Below are 24,279 nucleotides of genomic sequence, written 5' to 3' on the forward strand. Positions count from 1 at the left end.
ACCCCGGGGAATGGTAATAGAGGGGAGGTACGTGAGGCGACGTTGGCTCCCTCTGCTGGGAATACGGTAGCTGGGCACCCCGACACGGACAGCTAAGTGGAGGTAATTAGAGGAAAGTGCCAACCAGCCGTGGAGGCTAAATAAAAGGAGCATGATGGCACACCGCAGGAGAGAAGGGGGAGAGAGACACGGACACCAGTTACGAGAGAGAAGGAAGACCGAGCAAAACCTAAGTTATTTCTTTGATATATTTATTTTCTGTCTTATTAAGTAAAGTTGTTTTTCAGACTAAAGCCTCCCTGTCTCTGTGTCAATCTCTGTACGCTCAACCCAACACCCCATGGTTTACCACATTATCCTCTGCAGCAGAGATAACTCTGGGTCTTCCATTCCTGTGTCTGTCCTCATGACAGCCAGTTTCATCATAGCACTTGATGGTTTTTGCGACTGCACTTGAAGAAACTTTCAAAGTTCTTGAAATGTCCGAGTTGGCTGACCTTCATGTCTTAAAGTAATGATGGACTGTCATTTCTCTTTGCTTATTGGAGCTGTTCTTGCCATAATATGGACTTGATCTTTTACCAAATAGGGCTATCTTCTGTATACCAACCCTACTTTGTCACAACAAAACTGATTGGCTCAAACGCATTAAGAAGGAAAGAAATTCCACAAATGTACTTTTAACAAGGCTCACCTGTTAATTGAAGTGCATTCCAGGTGACTACCTCATGAAGCTGGTTGAGAGAATGCCAAGAGTGTGCAAAGTTGTCATCAAGGCAAAGGGTGACTACTTTGAATAATCTCAAATATAAAATATATTTTGATTTGTTTAAAACTGTTTTGGTTACTACATGATTCCATGTATTTCATAGTTTTGATGTCTTATTCTACAATGTAGAAAATAGTAAAAATAAAGAAAAAGCCTTGCATGAGTAGGTGTGTCCAAACTTTTGACTGGTACTGTATGTATATATACAATATATAAGGGAGATTGGAAATGAAGCAGACAATTACATTGATAGAAGCCACAATCTATGTGCAATATTAAATCTGATCTACCCCCTAAAAAAACGAAATCACTCATATTACACTGAGCTCAGTGGTATGAAGGACCATTACATGGACAAGGTGACAGCAATGTGTCCTGTAGTTGAAGAACGACCACTGTACATTCAACATCAGCTAAATGTACCAGATAGATGTCCAGCTAACATATACATGCACAGAGAGCATAATGTGAGCCATAATACTTTACATCCCAACAGGAACAGACTGGCAGAGACAAAATCCAGCAGGAGATTTACACAGAATCTCAAACATCTGTAAACGTTTGACGTTAATCAACTTCCCAGATCGTCTCTCTGTGTCACGCCAGGATGGCATCAGGGGTTTGATGGAGTGTTACGCAACACTCGGAGCCCTGACGTTTTAACGTTTCATAACCAGATTACACAATTTAGATACCGTGCTCTGATCTGTACCACTCCAACTGTGAGAATACAAATGAGATTGTGAAAAATGTTATGTTGAAAATAGACTCTTCTGCAATCTGCCATAGCACTTTATGACTTTATAGATGAGTTATAAAACAGGGTGCCTGTGCTCCACAGAGTGTCTCTACCACAAGCCCCTGGGGTTCGAGGCTGGTTCAGTGACACCGGACCAGATTAGCTGTTCTAACCAGGAAGAGTACAGCGGCTGGTATTCCTCCTGGACCTCCAACAGGGCACGACTCAACAGCCAGGGCTTCGGGTCAGTGCTGCTGTCTATACTAATGTCCTATCTGTCTGTCTGTTCATAATACTGTCAACCCATAGAGTTTCCCGGTTTCACTTCATATGTTCACATTGTCAAAGATCTCTTAACCATCCTCAGAAGAGATTGGTGGTTAATATGTGCTTGTGGTCACATTTTGCAACAAGGGTCTTTTGTACCTCAGTTGTCATAGTCTTGGTGTTGTCCTTCTATATTATAACGTGTATGTTGGTCTCCTCTCCTAAATCAGGTGTATGCATCACAATGTGTATGACCCTCTCTCCTCTCCAGGGGGGGTAAACTACAAGCAGGATCAATGTGTATGACCCTCTCTCCTCTCCAGGGGTGTCATAGTCCGTGTAAGTAGGTGGCAGGGAAGTCAGGCGCAGGAGAAAACAGAGTGGTAAAATTTTTTATATTTATTTCCAGCTACAACTACAAGCAGGATCAATGTATATGACCCTCTCTCTTCTCCAGGGGGGTAAACTACAAGCAGGATCAATGTATATGACCCTCTCTCCTCTCCAGGGGGTAAACTACAAGCAAGATCAATGTATATGACCCTCTCTCCTCTCCAGGGGGGTAAACTACAGGCAGGATCAATGAGGTAGACAGCTAACTTGTCGAAATATATTTATCTATATTAGAAAGACCAGCTTGAAATGGCCATGGTCTAATGGACTCAACAACCAAAAACACATACTGAAGCTTAGCTTTCTTAATAAACCTGAAAATCAGTAGTTATTTTTGGTTGTTTATGAAAGTTAGCTTGCTAGCTCATTGATCCTGCTTTATTGTATACACCCCAGGTTGTATATTAGAACTAGGGCTGTCAGTAGATTTAAATAATTAATCAAGATTCATCGTATGATTTTCTGTAGTTAATAGAGATTAATCGTATTTTTTTTTAATTGTTCAAATTTGACCCTAATATAAGAGGTTTCAATTTAAAAAGCATCACATTGGGTTGTAGTTATAATTTATTTAATTACAGGGGAAGAAAACCCCAAATAAACTCTATTCCAAGACAATAACATCATGTCACCCAGGTCAGAATTCATGTCAAATATAATACAGCTATTAGATCTAGTCTAGGATACTGGTCCATGTTCTACAACATGTTAAATATCCTACAGCTATTAGATCTAGGATACTGGTAGAAGTTCTATAACATGTTAAATATCATACACCTATTAGATCTAGTCTAGGATACTGGTCCATGTTCTACAACATGTTAAATATCATGCAGCTATTAGATCTACTCTAGGATACTGGTCCATGTTCTATAACATGTTAAATATCATACAGCTATTAGATCTACTCTAGGATACTGGTCCATGTTCTACAACATGTTAAATATAATACAGCTATTAGATCTAGGATACTGGTCCATGTTCTACAACATGTTAAATATCATACAGCTATTAGATCTAGTCTAGGATACTGGTCCATGTTCTACAACATGTTAAATATCATACAGCTATTAGATCTAGTCTAGGATACTGGTCTATGTTCTATAACATGTTAAATATCATACAGCTATTAGATCTACTCTAGGATACTGGTCCATGTTCTACAACATGTTAAATATCATACAGCTATTAGATCTAGTCTAGGATACTGGTCCATGTTCTACAACATGTTAAATATCATACAGCTATTAGATCTAGTCTAGAATACTGGTCCATGTTCTACAACATGTTAAATATCATACAGCTATTAGATCTAGTCTAGAATACTGGTCCATGTTCTATAACATGTTAAATATAATACAGCTATTAGATCTAGTCTAGGATACTGGTCCATGTTCTACAACATGTTAAATATAATACAGCTATTAGATCTAGTCTAGGATACTGGTCCATGTTCTACAACATGTTAAATATCATGCAGCTATTAGATCTAGGATACTGGTCCATGTTCTATAACATGTTAAATATCATACAGCTATTAGATCTAGTCTAGGATACTGGTCCATGTTCTACAACATGTTAAATATCATACAGCTATTAGATCTAGGATACTGGTCCATGTTCTACAACATGTTAAATATAATACAGCTATTAGATCTAGTCTAGGATACTGGTCCATGTTCTACAACATTTTAAATATCATACAGCTATTAGATCTAGTCTAGGATACTGGTCCATGTTCTACAACATGTTAAATATCATACAGCTATTAGATCTAGTCTAGGATACTGGTCCATGTTCTACAACATGTTAATTATCATACAGCTATTAGATCTAGGATACTGGTCCATGTTCTACAACATGTTAAATATCATACAGCTATTAGATCTAGTCTAGGATACTGGTCCATGTTCTACAACATGTTAAATATAATACAGCTATTAGATCTAGGATACTGGTCCATGTTCTACAACATGTTAAATATAATACAGCTATTAGATCTAGGATACTGGTCCATGTTCTACAACATGTTAAATATCATACAGCTATTAGATCTAGGATACTGGTCCATGTTCTACAACATGTTAAATATCATACAGCTATTAGATCTAGTCTAGGATACTGATCCATGTTCTACAACATGTTAAATATCATACAGCTATTAGATCTAGTCTAGGATACTTGTCCATGTTCTATAACATGTTAAATATCATACAGCTATTAGATCTAGGATACTGGTCCATGTTCTACAACATGTTAAATATCCTACAGCTATTAGATGTAGTCTAGGATACTGGTCCATGTTCTACAACATGTTAAATATAATACAGCTATTAGATCTAGTCTAGGATACTGGTCCATGTTCTACAACATGTTAAATATCATACAGCTATTAGATCTAGTCTCGGATACTGGTCCATGTTCTACAACATGTTAAATATCATACAGCTATTAGATCTAGTCTCGGATACTGGTCCATGTTCTACAACATGTTAAATATCATACAGCTATTAGATCTAGGATACTGGTCCATGTTCTTCAACATGTTAAATATAATACAGCTATTAGATTTAGGATACTGGTCCATGTTCTATAACATGTTAAATATCATACAGCTATTAGATCTAGTCTAGGATACTGGTCCATGTTCTACAACATGTTAAATATCATACAGCTATTAGATCTAGGATACTGGTCCATGTTCTACAACATGTTAAATATAATACAGCTATTAGATCTAGTCTAGGATACTGGTCCATGTTCTACAACATTTTAAATATCATACAGCTATTAGATCTAGTCTAGGATACTGGTCCATGTTCTACAACATGTTAAATATCATACAGCTATTAGATCTAGTCTAGGATACTGGTCCATGTTCTACAACATGTTAATTATCATACAGCTATTAGATCTAGGATACTGGTCCATGTTCTACAACATGTTAAATATCATACAGCTATTAGATCTAGTCTAGGATACTGGTCCATGTTCTACAACATGTTAAATATAATACAGCTATTAGATCTAGGATACTGGTCCATGTTCTACAACATGTTAAATATAATACAGCTATTAGATCTAGGATACTGGTCCATGTTCTACAACATGTTAAATATCATACAGCTATTAGATCTAGTCTAGGATACTGGTCCATGTTCTACAACATGTTAAATATAATACAGCTATTAGATCTAGGATACTGGTCCATGTTCTACAACATGTTAAATATCATACAGCTATTAGATCTAGGATACTGGTCCATGTTCTACAACATGTTAAATATCATACAGCTATTAGATCTAGTCTAGGATACTGATCCATGTTCTACAACATGTTAAATATCATACAGCTATTAGATCTAGTCTAGGATACTTGTCCATGTTCTATAACATGTTAAATATCATACAGCTATTAGATCTAGGATACTGGTCCATGTTCTACAACATGTTAAATATCCTACAGCTATTAGATGTAGTCTAGGATACTGGTCCATGTTCTACAACATGTTAAATATAATACAGCTATTAGATCTAGTCTAGGATACTGGTCCATGTTCTACAACATGTTAAATATCATACAGCTATTAGATCTAGTCTCGGATACTGGTCCATGTTCTACAACATGTTAAATATCATACAGCTATTAGATCTAGTCTCGGATACTGGTCCATGTTCTACAACATGTTAAATATCATACAGCTATTAGATCTAGGATACTGGTCCATGTTCTTCAACATGTTAAATATAATACAGCTATTAGATCTAGGATACTGGTCCATGTTCTACAACATGTTAAATATCATACAGCTATTAGATCTAGTCTAGGATACTGGTCCATGTTCTATAACATGTTAAATATCATACAGCTATTAGCTCTAGGATACTGGTCCATGTTCTACAACATGTTAAATATCATACAGCTATTAGATCTAGTCTAGGATACTGGTCCATGTTCTACAACATGTTAAATATCATACAGCTATTAGATCTAGGATACTGGTCCATGTTCTACAACATGTTAAATATCATACAGCTATTAGATCTAGGATACTGGTCCATGTTCTTCAACATGTTAAATATAATTCAGCTATTAGATCTATTCTAGGATACTGGTCCATGTTCTACAACATGTTAAATATCATACAGCTATTAGATATAGTCTAGGATACTGGTCCATGTTCTACAACATGTTAAATATAATACAGCTATTAGATCTAGGATACTGGTCCATGTTCTACAACATGTTAAATATCCTACAGCTATTAGATCTAGTCTAGGATACTGGTCCATGTTCTACAACAAAATATTAAATATAATACAGCTATTAGATCTAGTCTAGGATACTGGTCCATGTTCTACAACATGTTAAATATCATACAGCTATTAGATCTAGTCTAGGATACTGGTCCATGTTCTACAACATGTTAAATATCATACAGCTATTAGATAAAGGATACTGGTCCATGTTCTACAACATGTTAAATATCATACAGCTATTAGATCTAGTCTAGGATACTGGTCCATGTTCTATAACATGTTAAATATAATACAGCTATTAGATCTAGTCTAGGATACTGGTCCATGTTCTACAACATGTTAAATATAATACAGCTATTAGATCTAGTCTAGAATACTGGTCCATGTTCTACAACATGTTAAATATAATACAGCTATTAGATCTAGTCTAGGATACTGGTCCATGTTCTACAACATGTTAAATATCATACAGCTATTAAATCTAGTCTAGGATACTGGTCCATGTTCTACAACATGTTAAATATCATACAGCTATTAGATCTAGGATACTGGTCCATGTTCTACAACATGTTAAATATAATACAGCTATTAGATATAGGATACTGGTCCATGTTCTACAACATGTTAAATATCATACAGCTATTGGATCTAGTCTAGGATACTGGTCCATGTTCTATAACATGTTAAATATCATACAGCTATTAGATCTAGGATACTGGTCCATGTTCTACAACATGTTAAATTTAATACAGCTATTAGATCTAGGATACTGATCCATGTTCTATAACATGTTAAATATCATACAGCTATTAGATCTAGGATACTGGTCCATGTTGTACAACATGTTAAATATAATACAGCTATTATATCTAGTCTAGGATACTGGTCCATGTTGTATAACATGTTAAATATAATACAGCTATTATATCTAGTCTAGGATACTGGTCCATGTTCTATAACATGTTAAATATAATACAGCTATTAGATCTAGTCTAGGATACTGGTCCAATGTTCTTCAACGTGTTAAATATAATACAGCTATTAGATCTGGGATACTGGTCCATTTTCTACAACATGTTAAATATCATACAGCTATTAGATCTAGGTTACTCGGCCATGTTCTACAACATGTTAAATATAATACAGCTATTAGATCTAGGATACTGGTCCATGTTCTATAACATGTTAAATATCATCCAGCTATTAGATCTAGTCTAGGATACTGGTCCATGTTCTACAACATGTTAAATATCATACAGCTATTAGATCTAGTCTAGGTTACTGGTCCATGTTCTTCAACATGTTAAATATCATACAGCTATTAGATCAAGTCTAGGATACTGGTCCATGTTCTACAACATGTTAAATATAATACAGCTATTAGATCTTGTCTAGGATACTGGTCCATGTTCTACAACATGTTAAATATCATACAGCTATTAGATCTAGTCTAGGATACTGGTCCATGTTCTACAACATGTTAAATATCATACAGCTATTAGATCTAGTCTAGGATACTGGTCCATGTTCTATAACATGTTAAATATAATACAGCTATTAGATCTAGTCTAGGATACTGGTCCATGTTCTACAACATGTTAAATATCATACAGCTATTAGATCTAGGATACTGGTCCATGTTCTACAACTAGTGTTATAATATCATACAGCTATTAGATCTAGGATACTGGTCCATGTTCTACAACATGTTAAATATCATACAGCTATTAGATCTAGTCTAGGATACTGATCCATGTTCTACAACATGTTAAATATCATACATCTATTAGATCTAGTCTAGGATACTGGTCCATGTTCTACAACATGTTAAATATAATACAGCTATTTGATCTAGTCTAGGATACTGGTCCATGTTCTACAACATGTTAAATATAATACAGCTATTAGATCTAGGATACTGGTCCATGCTCTACAACATGTTAAATATCATACAGCTATTAGATCTAGTCTAGGATACTGATCCATGTTCTACAACATGTTAAATATCATACAGCTATTAGATCTAGTCTAGGATACTTGTCCATGTTCTACAACATGTTAAATATAATACAGCTATTAGATCTAGGATACTGGTCCATGTTCTACAACATGTTAAATATCCTACAGCTATTAGATGTAGTCTAGGATACTGGTCCATGTTCTACAACATGTTAAATATAATACAGCTATTAGATCTAGTCTAGGATACTGGTCCATGTTCTACAACATGTTAAATATCATACAGCTATTAGATCTAGTCTCGGATACTGGTCCATGTTCTACAACATGTTAAATATCATACAGCTATTAGATCTAGTCTCGGATACTGGTCCATGTTCTACAACATGTTAAATATCATACAGCTATTAGATCTAGGATACTGGTCCATGTTCTTCAACATGTTAAATATAATACAGCTATTAGATCTAGGATACTGGTCCATGTTCTACAACATGTTAAATATCATACAGCTATTAGATCTAGTCTAGGATACTGGTCCATGTTCTATAACATGTTAAATATCATACAGCTATTAGCTCTAGGATACTGGTCCATGTTCTACAACATGTTAAATATCATACAGCTATTAGATCTAGTCTAGGATACTGGTCCATGTTCTACAACATGTTAAATATCATACAGCTATTAGATCTAGGCTACTGGTCCATGTTCTACAACATGTTAAATATCATACAGCTATTAGATCTAGGATACTGGTCCATGTTCTTCAACATGTTAAATATAATTCAGCTATTAGATCTATTCTAGGATACTGGTCCATGTTCTACAACATGTTAAATATCATACAGCTATTAGATCTAGGATACTGGTCCATGTTCTACAACATGTTAAATATAATACAGCTATTAGATCTAGGATACTGGTCCATGTTCTACAACATGTTAAATATCCTACAGCTATTAGATCTAGTCTAGGATACTGGTCCATGTTCTACAACAAAATATTAAATATAATACAGCTATTAGATCTAGTCTAGGATACTGGTCCATGTTCTACAACATGTTAAATATCATACAGCTATTAGATCTAGTCTAGGATACTGGTCCATGTTCTACAACATGTTAAATATCATACAGCTATTAGATCTAGGATACTGGTCCATGTTCTACAACATGTTAAATATCATACAGCTATTAGATCTAATCTAGGATACTGGTCCATGTTCTATAACATGTTACATATCATACAGCTATTAGATCTAGTCTAGGATACTGGTCCGTGTTCTATAACATGTTAAATATAATACAGCTATTAGATCTAGGATACTGGTCCATGTTCTATAACATGTTAAATATCATACAGCTATTAGATCTAGTCTAGGATACTAGTCCATGTTCTACAACATGTTAAATATAATACAGCTATTAGATCTAGTCTAGAATACTGGTCCATGTTCTACAACATGTTAAATATAATACAGCTATTAGATCTAGTCTAGGATACTGGTCCATGTTCTACAACATGTTAAATATAATACAGCTGTTAGATCTAGTCTAGGATACTGGTCCATGTTCTACAACATGTTAAATATCATACAGCTATTGAATCTAGTCTAGGATACTGGTCCATTTTATATAACATGTTAAATATCATACAGCTATTAGATCTAGGATACTGGTCCATGTTCTACAACATGTTAAATTTAATACAGCTATTAGATCTAGGATACTGATCCATGTTCTATAACATGTTAAATATAATACAGCTATTAGATCTAGTCTAGGATACTGGTCCATGTTCTTCAACATGTTAAATATAATACAGCTATTAGATCTGGGATACTGGTCCATGTTCTACAACATGTTAAATATCATACAGCTATTAGATCTAGGTTACTCGGCCATGTTCTACAACATGTTAAATATAATACAGCTATTAGATCTAGGATACTGGTCCATGTTCTATAACATGTTAAATATCATCCAGCTATTAGATCTAGCCTAGGATACTGGTCCATGTTCTACAACATGTTAAATATCATACAGCTATTAGATCTAGGATACTGGTCCATGTTCTACAACATGTTAAATATAATACAGCTATTAGATATAGGATACTGGTCCATGTTCTACAACATGTTAAATATCATACAGCTATTGAATCTAGTCTAGGATACTGGTCCATGTTATATAACATGTTAAATATCATACAGCTATTAGATCTAGGATACTGGTCCATGTTCTACAACATGTTAAATATCATATAGCTATTAGATCTAGGATACTGGTCCATGTTCTACAACATGTTAAATATCATACAGCTATTAGATCTAGTCTAGGATACTGGTCCATGTTCTACAACATGTTAAATATCATACAGCTATTAGATCTAGTCTAGGATACTGGTCCATGTTCTACAACATGTTAAATATCATACAGCTATTAGATCTAGGATACTGGTCCATGTTCTACAACATGTTAAATATCATACAGCTATTAGATCTAGTCTAGGATACTGGTCCATGTTCTATAACATGTTACATATCATACAGCTATTAGATCTAGTCTAGGATACTGGTCCGTGTTCTATAACATGTTAAATATAATACAGCTATTAGATCTAGGATACTGGTCCATGTTCTATAACATGTTAAATATCATACAGCTATTAGATCTAGTCTAGGATACTAGTCCATGTTCTACAACATGTTAAATATCATACAGCTATTAGATCTAGTCTAGGATACTGGTCCATGTTCTACAACATGTTAAATATAATACAGCTATTAGATCTAGTCTGGAATACTGGTCCATGTTCTACAACATGTTAAATATAATACAGCTATTAGATCTAGTCTAGGATACTGGTCCATGTTCTACAACATGTTAAATATAATACAGCTGTTAGATCTAGTCTAGGATACTGGTCCATGTTCTACAACATGTTAAATATCATACAGCTATTGAATCTAGTCTAGGATACTGGTCCATTTTATATAACATGTTAAATATCATACAGCTATTAGATCTAGGATACTGGTCCATGTTCTACAACATGTTAAATTTAATACAGCTATTAGATCTAGGATACTGATCCATGTTCTATAACATGTTAAATATAATACAGCTATTAGATCTAGTCTAGGATACTGGTCCATGTTCTTCAACATGTTAAATATAATACAGCTATTAGATCTGGGATACTGGTCCATGTTCTACAACATGTTAAATATCATACAGCTATTAGATCTAGGTTACTCGGCCATGTTCTACAACATGTTAAATATAATACAGCTATTAGATCTAGGATACTGGTCCATGTTCTATAACATGTTAAATATCATCCAGCTATTAGATCTAGCCTAGGATACTGGTCCATGTTCTACAACATGTTAAATATCATACAGCTATTAGATCTAGGATACTGGTCCATGTTCTACAACATGTTAAATATAATACAGCTATTAGATCTAGGATACTGGTCCATGTTCTACAACATGTTAAATATCATACAGCTATTAGATCTAGTCTAGGATACTGATCCATGTTCTACAACATGTTAAATATCATACATCTATTAGATCTAGTCTAGGATACTGGTCCATGTTCTACAACATGTTAAATATAATACAGCTATTTGATCTAGTCTAGGATACTGGTCCATGTTCTACAACATGTTAAATATAATACAGCTATTAGATCTAGGATACTGGTCCATGCTCTACAACATGTTAAATATCATACAGCTATTAGATCTAGTCTAGGATACTGATCCATGTTCTACAACATGTTAAATATCATACAGCTATTAGATCTAGTCTAGGATACTTGTCCATGTTCTACAACATGTTAAATATAATACAGCTATTAGATCTAGGATACTGGTCCATGTTCTACAACATGTTAAATATCCTACAGCTATTAGATGTAGTCTAGGATACTGGTCCATGTTCTACAACATGTTAAATATAATACAGCTATTAGATCTAGTCTAGGATACTGGTCCATGTTCTACAACATGTTAAATATCATACAGCTATTAGATCTAGTCTCGGATACTGGTCCATGTTCTACAATATGTTAAATATAATACAGCTATTAGATCTAGGATACTGGTCCATGCTCTACAACATGTTAAATATCATACAGCTATTAGATCTAGTCTAGGATACTGATCCATGTTCTACAACATGTTAAATATCATACAGCTATTAGATCTAGTCTCGGATACTGGTCCATGTTCTACAACATGTTAAATATCATACAGCTATTAGATCTAGGATACTGGTCCATGTTCTTCAACATGTTAAATATAATACAGCTATTAGATCTAGGATACTGGTCCATGTTCTACAACATGTTAAATATCATACAGCTATTAGATCTAGTCTAGGATACTGGTCCATGTTCTATAACATGTTAAATATCATACAGCTATTAGCTCTAGGATACTGGTCCATGTTCTACAACATGTTAAATATCATACAGCTATTAGATCTAGTCTAGGATACTGGTCCATGTTCTACAACATGTTAAATATCATACAGCTATTAGATCTAGGATACTGGTCCATGTTCTACAACATGTTAAATATCATACAGCTATTAGATCTAGGATACTGGTCCATGTTCTTCAACATGTTAAATATAATTCAGCTATTAGATCTATTCTAGGATACTGGTCCATGTTCTACAACATGTTAAATATCATACAGCTATTAGATCTAGGATACTGGTCCATGTTCTACAACATGTTAAATATAATACAGCTATTAGATCTAGGATACTGGTCCATGTTCTACAACATGTTAAATATCCTACAGCTATTAGATCTAGTCTAGGATACTGGTCCATGTTCTACAACAAAATATTAAATATAATACAGCTATTAGATCTAGTTTTAGATACTGGTCCATGTTCTACAACATGTTAAATATCATACAGCTATTATATCTAGTCTAGGATACTGGTCCATGTTCTACAACATGTGAAATATCATACAGCTATTAGATCTAGGATACGGGTCCATGTTCTATAACATGTTAAATATCATACAGCTATTAGATCTAGTCTAGGATACTGGTCCATGTTCTTCAACATGTTAAATATCATACAGCTATTAGATCTAGTCTAGGATACTGGTCCATGTTCTATAACATGTTAAATATAATACAGCTATTAGATCTAGTCTAGGATACTGGTCCATGTTCTACAAAATGTTAAATATAATACAGCTATTAGATCTAGTCTAGAATACTGGTCCATGTTCTACAACATGTTAAATATAATACAGCTATTAGATCTAGTCTAGGATACTGGTCCATGTTCTACAACATGTTAAATATCATACAGCTATTAGATCTAGGATACTGGTCCATGTTCTACAACATGTTAAATATCATACAGCTATTAGATCTAGGATACTGGTCCATGTTCTACAACATGTTAAATATAATACAGCTATTAGAGATAGGATACTGGTCCATGTTCTACAACATGTTAAATATCATACAGCTATTGAATCTAGTCTAGGATACTGGTCCATGTTATATAACATGTTAAATATCATACAGCTATTAGATCTAGGATACTGGTCCATGTTCTACAACATGTTAAATTTAATACAGCTATTTGATCTAGGATACTGATCCATGTTCTATAACATGTTAAATATAATACAGCTATTAGATCTAGTCTAGGATACTGGTCCATGTTCTTCAACATGTTAAATATAATACAGCTATTAGATCTGGGATACTGGTCCATGTTCTACAACATGTTAAATATCATACAGCTATTAGATCTAGGTTACTCGGCAATGTTCTACAAGATGTTAAATATAATACAGCTATTAGATCTAGGATACTGGTCCATGTTCTATAACATGTTAAATATCATCCAGCTATTAGATCTAGCCTAGGATACTGGTCCATGTTCTACAACATGTTAAATATCATACAGCTATTAGATCTAGTCTAGGTTACTGGTCCATGTTCTTCAACATGTTAAATATAATACAGCTATTATATCTAGTCTAGGATACTGGTCCATGTTCTATAACATGTTAAATATAATACAGCTGTTAGATCTAGTCTAGGATACTGGTCCATGTTCTACAACATGTTAAATATCATACAGCTATTAGATCTAGTCTAGGATACTGGTCCATGTTCTACAACATGTTAAATATCATACAGCTATTAGATCTAGGATACTGGTCCATGTTCTACAACATGTTAAATATAATTCAGCTATTAGATCTAGTCTAGGATACTGGTCCATGTTCTACAACATGTTAAATATCATACAGCTATTAGATCTAGTCTAGGATACTGGTCCATGTTCTATAACATGTTAAATATAATACAGCTATTAGATCTAGTCTAGGATACTGGTCCATGTTCTACAAAATGTTAAATATAATACAGCTATTAGATCTAGTCTAGAATACTGGTCCATGTTCTACAACATGTTAAATATAATACAGCTATTAGATCTAGTCTAGGATACTGGTCCATGTTCTACAACATGTTAAATATCATACAGCTATTAGATCTAGGATACTGGTCCATGTTCTACAACATGTTAAATATCATACAGCTATTAGATCTAGGATACTGGTCCATGTTCTACAACATGTTAAATATAATACAGCTATTAGAGATAGGATACTGGTCCATGTTCTACAACATGTTAAATATCATACAGCTATTGAATCTAGTCTAGGATACTGGTCCATGTTATATAACATGTTAAATATCATACAGCTATTAGATCTAGGATACTGGTCCATGTTCTACAACATGTTAAATTTAATACAGCTATTAGATCTAGGATACTGATCCATGTTCTATAACATGTTAAATATAATACAGCTATTAGATCTAGTCTAGGATACTGGTCCATGTTCTTCAACATGTTAAATATAATACAGCTATTAGATCTGGGATACTGGTCCATGTTCTACAACATGTTAAATATCATACAGCTATTAGATCTAGGTTACTCGGCAATGTTCTACAAGATGTTAAATATAATACAGCTATTAGATCTAGGATACTGGTCCATGTTCTATAACATGTTAAATATCATCCAGCTATTAGATCTAGCCTAGGATACTGGTCCATGTTCTACAACATGTTAAATATCATACAGCTATTAGATCTAGTCTAGGTTACTGGTCCATGTTCTTCAACATGTTAAATATAATACAGCTATTATATCTAGTCTAGGATACTGGTCCATGTTCTATAACATGTTAAATATAATACAGCTGTTAGATCTAGTCTAGGATACTGGTCCATGTTCTACAACATGTTAAATATCATACAGCTATTAGATCTAGTCTAGGATACTGGTCCATGTTCTACAACATGTTAAATATCATACAGCTATTAGATCTAGGATACTGGTCCATGTTCTACAACATGTTAAATATAATTCAGCTATTAGATCTAGTCTAGGATACTGGTCCATGTTCTACAACATGTTAAATATCATACAGCTATTAGATCTAGTCTAGGATACTGGTCCATGTTCTACAACATGTTAAATATCATACAGCTATTAGATCTAGTCTAGGATACTGGTCCATGTTCTACAACATGTTAAATATCATACAGCTATTAGATCTAGGATACTGGTCCATGTTCTACAACATGTTAAATATAATACAGCTATTAGATCTAGGATACTGGTCCATGTTCTACAACATGTTAAATATCATACAGCTATTAGATCTAGTCTAGGATACTGGTCCATGTTCTTCAACATGTTAAATATAATACAGCTATTAGATCTGGGATACTGGTCCATGTTCTACAACATGTTAAATATCATACAGCTATTAGATCTAGGTTACTCGGCAATGTTCTACAAGATGTTAAATATAATACAGCTATTAGATCTAGGATACTGGTCCATGTTCTATAACATGTTAAATATCATCCAGCTATTAGATCTAGCCTAGGATACTGGTCCATGTTCTACAACATGTTAAATATCATACAGCTATTAGATCTAGTCTAGGTTACTGGTCCATGTTCTTCAACATGTTAAATATAATACAGCTATTATATCTAGTCTAGGATACTGGTCCATGTTCTATAACATGTTAAATATAATACAGCTGTTAGATCTAGTCTAGGATACTGGTCCATGTTCTACAACATGTTAAATATCATACAGCTATTAGATCTAGTCTAGGATACTGGTCCATGTTCTACAACATGTTAAATATCATACAGCTATTAGATCTAGGATACTGGTCCATGTTCTACAACATGTTAAATATAATTCAGCTATTAGATCTAGTCTAGGATACTGGTCCATGTTCTACAACATGTTAAATATCATACAGCTATTAGATCTAGTCTAGGATACTGGTCCATGTTCTATAACATGTTAAATATAATACAGCTATTAGATCTAGTCTAGGATACTGGTCCATGTTCTACAAAATGTTAAATATAATACAGCTATTAGATCTAGTCTAGAATACTGGTCCATGTTCTACAACATGTTAAATATAATACAGCTATTAGATCTAGTCTAGGATACTGGTCCATGTTCTACAACATGTTAAATATCATACAGCTATTAGATCTAGGATACTGGTCCATGTTCTACAACATGTTAAATATCATACAGCTATTAGATCTAGGATACTGGTCCATGTTCTACAACATGTTAAATATAATACAGCTATTAGAGATAGGATACTGGTCCATGTTCTACAACATGTTAAATATCATACAGCTATTGAATCTAGTCTAGGATACTGGTCCATGTTATATAACATGTTAAATATCATACAGCTATTAGATCTAGGATACTGGTCCATGTTCTACAACATGTTAAATTTAATACAGCTATTAGATCTAGGATACTGATCCATGTTCTACAACATGTTAAATATCATACAGCTATTAGATCTAGTCTATGATACTGGTCCATGTTCTACAACATGTTAAATATAATACAGCTATTAGATCTTGTCTAGGATACTGGTCCATGTTCTACAACATGTTAAATATCATACAGCTATTAGATCTAGGATACTGGTCCATGTTCTATAACATGTTAAATATCATCCAGCTATTAGATCTAGCCTAGGATACTGGTCCATGTTCTACAACATGTTAAATATCATACAGCTATTAGATCTAGTCTAGGTTACTGGTCCATGTTCTACAACATGTTAAATATAATACAGCTATTAGATCTTGTCTAGGATACTGGTCCATGTTCTACAACATGTTAAATATCATACAGCTATTAGATCTAGTCTAGGATACTGGTCCATGTTCTACAACATGTTAAATATCATACAGCTATTAGATCTAGTCTAGGATACTGGTCCATGTTCTACAACATGTTAAATATCATACAGCTATTAGATCTAGTCTAGGATACTGGTCCATGTTCTATAACATGTTAAATATAATACAGCTATTAGATCTAGTCTAGGATACTGGTCCATGTTCTACAACATGTTAAATATCATACAGCTATTAGATCTAGGATACTGGTCCATGTTCTACAACATGTTAAATATCATATAGCTATTAGATGTAGGATACTGGTCCATGTTCTACAACATGTTAAATATCATACAGCTATTAGATCTAGTCTAGGATACTGATCCATGTTCTACAACATGTTAAATATCATACATCTATTAGATCTAGTCTAGGATACTGGTCCATGTTCTACAACATGTTAAATATAATACAGCTATTTGATCTAGTCTATGATACTGGTCCATGTTCTACAACATGTTAAATATAATACAGCTATTAGATCTAGGATACTGGTCCATGCTCTACAACATGTTAAATATCATACAGCTATTAGATCTAGTCTAGGATACTGATCCATGTTCTACAACATGTTAAATATCATACAGCTATTAGATCTAGTCTAGGATACTTGTCCATGTTCTACAACATGTTAAATATAATACAGCTATTAGATCTAGGATACTGGTCCATGTTCTACAACATGTTAAATATCCTACAGCTATTAGATGTAGTCTAGGATACTGGTCCATGTTCTACAACATGTTAAATATAATACAGCTATTAGATCTAGTCTAGGATACTGGTCCATGTTCTACAACATGTTAAATATCATACAGCTATTAGATCTAGTCTCGGATACTGGTCCATGTTCTACAACATGTTAAATATCATACAGCTATTAGATCTAGTCTCGGATACTGGTCCATGTTCTACAACATGTTAAATATCATACAGCTATTAGATCTAGGATACTGGTCCATGTTCTTCAACATGTTAAATATAATACAGCTATTAGATCTAGGATACTGGTCCATGTTCTACAACATGTTAAATATCATACAGCTATTAGATCTAGTCTAGGATACTGGTCCATGTTCTATAACATGTTAAATATCATACAGCTATTAGCTCTAGGATACTGGTCCATGTTCTACAACATGTTAAATATCATACAGCTATTAGATCTAGTCTAGGATACTGGTCCATGTTCTACAACATGTTAAATATCATACAGCTATTAGATCTAGGATACTGGTCCATGTTCTACAACATGTTAAATATCATACAGCTATTAGATCTAGGATACTGGTCCATGTTCTTCAACATGTTAAATATAATTCAGCTATTAGATCTATTCTAGGATACTGGTCCATGTTCTACAACATGTTAAATATCATACAGCTATTAGATCTAGGATACTGGTCCATGTTCTACAACATGTTAAATATAATACAGCTATTAGATCTAGGATACTGGTCCATGTTCTACAACATGTTAAATATCCTACAGCTATTAGATCTAGTCTAGGATACTGGTCCATGTTCTACAACAAAATATTAAATATAATACAGCTATTAGATCTAGTTTTAGATACTGGTCCATGTTCTACAACATGTTAAATATCATACAGCTATTAGATCTAGTCTAGGATACTGGTCCATGTTCTACAACATGTGAAATATCATACAGCTATTAGATCTAGGATACGGGTCCATGTTCTATAACATGTTAAATATCATACAGCTATTAGATCTAGTCTAGGATACTGGTCCATGTTCTTCAACATGTTAAATATCATACAGCTATTAGATCTAGTCTAGGATACTGGTCCATGTTCTATAACATGTTAAATATAATACAGCTATTAGATCTAGTCTAGGATACTGGTCCATGTTCTACAAAATGTTAAATATAATACAGCTATTAGATCTAGTCTAGAATACTGGTCCATGTTCTACAACATGTTAAATATAATACAGCTATTAGATCTAGTCTAGGATACTGGTCCATGTTCTACAACATGTTAAATATCATACAGCTATTAAATCTAGTCTAGGATACTGGTCCATGTTCTACAACATGTTAAATATCATACAGCTATTAGATCTAGGATACTGGTCCATGTTCTACAACATGTTAAATATAATACAGCTATTAGATATAGGATACTGGTCCATGTTCTACAACATGTTAAATATCATACAGCTATTGGATCTAGTCTAGGATACTGGTCCATGTTATATAACATGTTAAATATCATACAGCTATTAGATCTAGGATACTGGTCCATGTTCTACAACATGTTAAATTTAATACAGCTATTAGATCTAGGATACTGATCCATGTTCTATAACATGTTAAATATCATACAGCTATTAGATCTAGGATACTGGTCCATGTTGTACAACATGTTAAATATAATACAGCTATTATATCTAGTCTAGGATACTGGTCCATGTTCTATAACATGTTAAATATAATACAGCTATTAGATCTAGTCTAGGATACTGGTCCATGTTCTTCAACGTGTTAAATATAATACAGCTATTAGATCTGGGATACTGGTCCATTTTCTACAACATGTTAAATATCATACAGCTATTAGATCTAGGTTACTCGGCCATGTTCTACAACATGTTAAATATAATACAGCTATTAGATCTAGGATACTGGTCCATGTTCTATAACATGTTAAATATCATCCAGCTATTAGATCTAGTCTAGGATACTGGTCCATGTTCTACAACATGTTAAATATCATACAGCTATTAGATCTAGTCTAGGTTACTGGTCCATGTTCTTCAACATGTTAAATATCATACAGCTATTAGATCAAGTCTAGGATACTGGTCCATGTTCTACAACATGTTAAATATAATACAGCTATTAGATCTTGTCTAGGATACTGGTCCATGTTCTACAACATGTTAAATATCATACAGCTATTAGATCTAGTCTAGGATACTGGTCCATGTTCTACAACATGTTAAATATCATACAGCTATTAGATCTAGTCTAGGATACTGGTCCATGTTCTATAACATGTTAAATATAATACAGCTATTAGATCTAGTCTAGGATACTGGTCCATGTTCTACAACATGTTAAATATCATACAGCTATTAGATCTAGGATACTGGTCCATGTTCTACAACATGTTAAATATCATACAGCTATTAGATCTAGGATACTGGTCCATGTTCTACAACATGTTAAATATCATACAGCTATTAGATCTAGTCTAGGATACTGATCCATGTTCTACAACATGTTAAATATCATACATCTATTAGATCTAGTCTAGGATACTGGTCCATGTTCTACAACATGTTAAATATAATACAGCTATTTGATCTAGTCTAGAATACTGGTCCATGTTCTACAACATGTTAAATATAATACAGCTATTAGATCTAGGATACTGATCCATGTTCTACAACATGTTAAATATCATACAGCTATTAGATCTAGTCTAGGATACTGGTCCATGTTCTACAACATGTTAAATATAATACAGCTATTAGATCTAGGATACTGGTCCATGCTCTACAACATGTTAAATATCATACAGCTATTAGATCTAGTCTAGGATACTGATCCATGTTCTACAACATGTTAAATATCATACAGCTATTAGATCTAGTCTAGGATACTTGTCCATGTTCTACAACATGTTAAATATAATACAGCTATTAGATCTAGGATACTGGTCCATGTTCTACAACATGTTAAATATCCTACAGCTATTAGATGTAGTCTAGGATACTGGTCCATGTTCTACAACATGTTAAATATAATACAGCTATTAGATCTGGGATACTGGTCCATGTTCTACAACATGTTAAATATCATACAGCTATTAGATCTAGGTTACTCGGCAATGTTCTACAAGATGTTAAATATAATACAGCTATTAGATCTAGGATACTGGTCCATGTTCTATAACATGTTAAATATCATCCAGCTATTAGATCTAGCCTAGGATACTGGTCCATGTTCTACAACATGTTAAATATCATACAGCTATTAGATCTAGTCTAGGTTACTGGTCCATGTTCTTCAACAAGTTAAATATCATACAGCTATTAGATCTAGTCTAGGATACTGGTCCATGTTCTTCAACAAGTTAAATATCATACAGCTATTAGATCTAGTCTAGGATACTGGTCCATGTTCTACAACATGTTAAATATCATACAGCTATTAGATCTAGTCTAGGATACTGGTCCATGTTCTACAACATGTTAAATATCATACAGCTATTAGATCTAGGATACTGGTCCATGTTCTACAACATGTTAAATATAATTCAGCTATTAGATCTAGTCTAGGATACTGGTCCATGTTCTACAACATGTTAAATATCATACAGCTATTAGATCTAGTCTAGGATACTGGTCCATGTTCTACAACATGTTAAATATCATACAGCTATTAGATCTAGGATACTGGTCCATGTTCTACAACATGTTAAATATAATACAGCTATTAGATCTAGGATACTGGTCCATGTTCTACAACATGTTAAATATCATACAGCTATTAGATCTAGTCTAGGATACTGGTCCATGTTCTATAACATGTTAAATATAATACAGCTATTAGATCTAGTCTAGGATACTGGTCCATGTTCTACAACATGTTAAATATAATACAGCTATTAGATCTAGTCTAGGATACTGGTCCATGTTCTATAACATGTTAAATATCATACAGCTATTAGATCTAGTCTAGGATACTGATCCATGTTCTACAACATGTTAAATATCATACAGCTATTAGATCTAGTCTAGGATACTGGTCCGTGTTCTACAACATGTTAAATATCATACAGCTATTAGATCTAGGATACTGGTCCATGTTCTACAACATGTTAAATATCATACAGCTATTAGATCTAGTCTAGGATACTGATCCATGTTCTACAACATGTTAAATATCATACAGCTATTAGATCTAGTCTAGGATACTGGTCCATGTTCTATAACATGTTAAATATCATACAGCTATTAGATCTAGGATACTGGTCCATGTTCTTCAACATGTTAAATATCATACATCTATTAGATCTAGTCTAGGATACTGGTCCATGTTCTACAACATGTTAAATATAATACAGCAATTTGATCTAGTCTAGGATACTGGTCCATGTTCTACAACATGTTAAATATAATACAGCTATTAGATCTAGGATACTGATCCATGTTCTACAACATGTTAAATATCATACAGCTATTAGATCTACTCTAGGATACTGATCCATGTCCTACAACATGTTAAATATAATACAGCTATTAGATCTAGTCTAGGATACTGGTCCATGTTCTACAACATGTTAAATATCATACAGCTATTAGATCTAGTCTAGGATACTGGTCCATGTTCTACAACATGTGAAATATCATACAGCTATTAGATCTAGGATACTGGTCCATGTTCTACAACATGTTAAATATCATACAGCTATTAGATCTAGTCTAGGATACTGGTCCATGTTCTATAACATGTTAAATATCATACAGTTATTAGATCTAGTCTAGGATACTGGTCCGTGTTCTATAACATGTTAAATATAATACAGCAATTAGATCTAGGATACTGGTCCATGTTCTATAACATGTTAAATATCATACAGCTATTAGATCTAGTCTAGGATACTGGTCCATGTTCTTCAACATGTTAAATATCATACAGCTATTAGATCTAGTCTAGGATACTGGTCCATGTTCTATAACATGTTAAATATAATACAGCTATTAGATCTAGTCTAGGATACTGGTCCATGTTCTACAACATGTTAAATATAATACAGCTATTAGATCTAGTCTAGAATACTGGTCCATGTTCTACAACATGTTAAATATAATACAGCTATTAGATCTAGTCTAGGATACTGGTCCATGTTCTACAACATGTTAAATATAATACAGCTGTTAGATCTAGTCTAGGATACTGGTCCATGTTCTACAACATGTTAAATATCATACAGCTATTAGATCTAGGATACTGGTCCATGTTCTACAACATGTTAAATATCATACAGCTATTAGATCTAGGATACTGGTCCATGTTCTACAACATGTTAAATATATTACAGCTATTAGATATAGGATACTGGTCCATGTTCTACAACATGTTAAATATCATACAGCTATTGAATCTAGTCTAGGATACTGGTCCATGTTATATAACATGTTAAATATCATACAGCTATTAGATCTAGGATACTGGTCCATGTTCTACAACATGTTAAATGTAATACAGCTATTAGATCTAGGATACTGATCCATGTTCTATAACATGTTAAATATAATACAGCTATTAGATCTAGTCTAGGATACTGGTCCATGTTCTTCAACATGTTAAATATAATACAGCTATTAGATCTGGGATACTGGTCCATGTTCTACAACATGTTAAATATCATACAGCTATTAGATCTAGGTTACTCGGCAATGTTCTACAAGATGTTAAATATAATACAGCTATTAGATCTAGGATACTGGTCCATGTTCTATAACATGTTAAATATCATCCAGCTATTAGATCTAGCCTAGGATACTGGTCCATGTTCTACAACATGTTAAATA

At 33.6% G+C, this 24,279-nt stretch overlaps 1 protein-coding gene across 1 annotated transcript in view; it reads left to right on the top strand.

Annotated features, from left to right (window-relative positions):
- The window catches only part of LOC106613422 (retinoschisin), a 105,640-nt gene that overhangs the window by 31,459 nt on the left and 49,902 nt on the right, over positions 1-24,279 (top strand). The window contains exon 4 of the mRNA XM_014215611.3: positions 1,611-1,752. Within this exon, the coding sequence (XP_014071086.2) occupies positions 1,611-1,752 (142 nt within the window). The remainder of the gene's footprint in view (positions 1-1,610; positions 1,753-24,279) is intronic.

The sequence above is a fragment of the Salmo salar genome, chromosome 10 (genome assembly GCF_965601325.2).
Source record: "Salmo salar chromosome 10, fSalSal1, whole genome shotgun sequence".
NCBI lineage: Eukaryota > Metazoa > Chordata > Actinopteri > Salmoniformes > Salmonidae > Salmo > Salmo salar.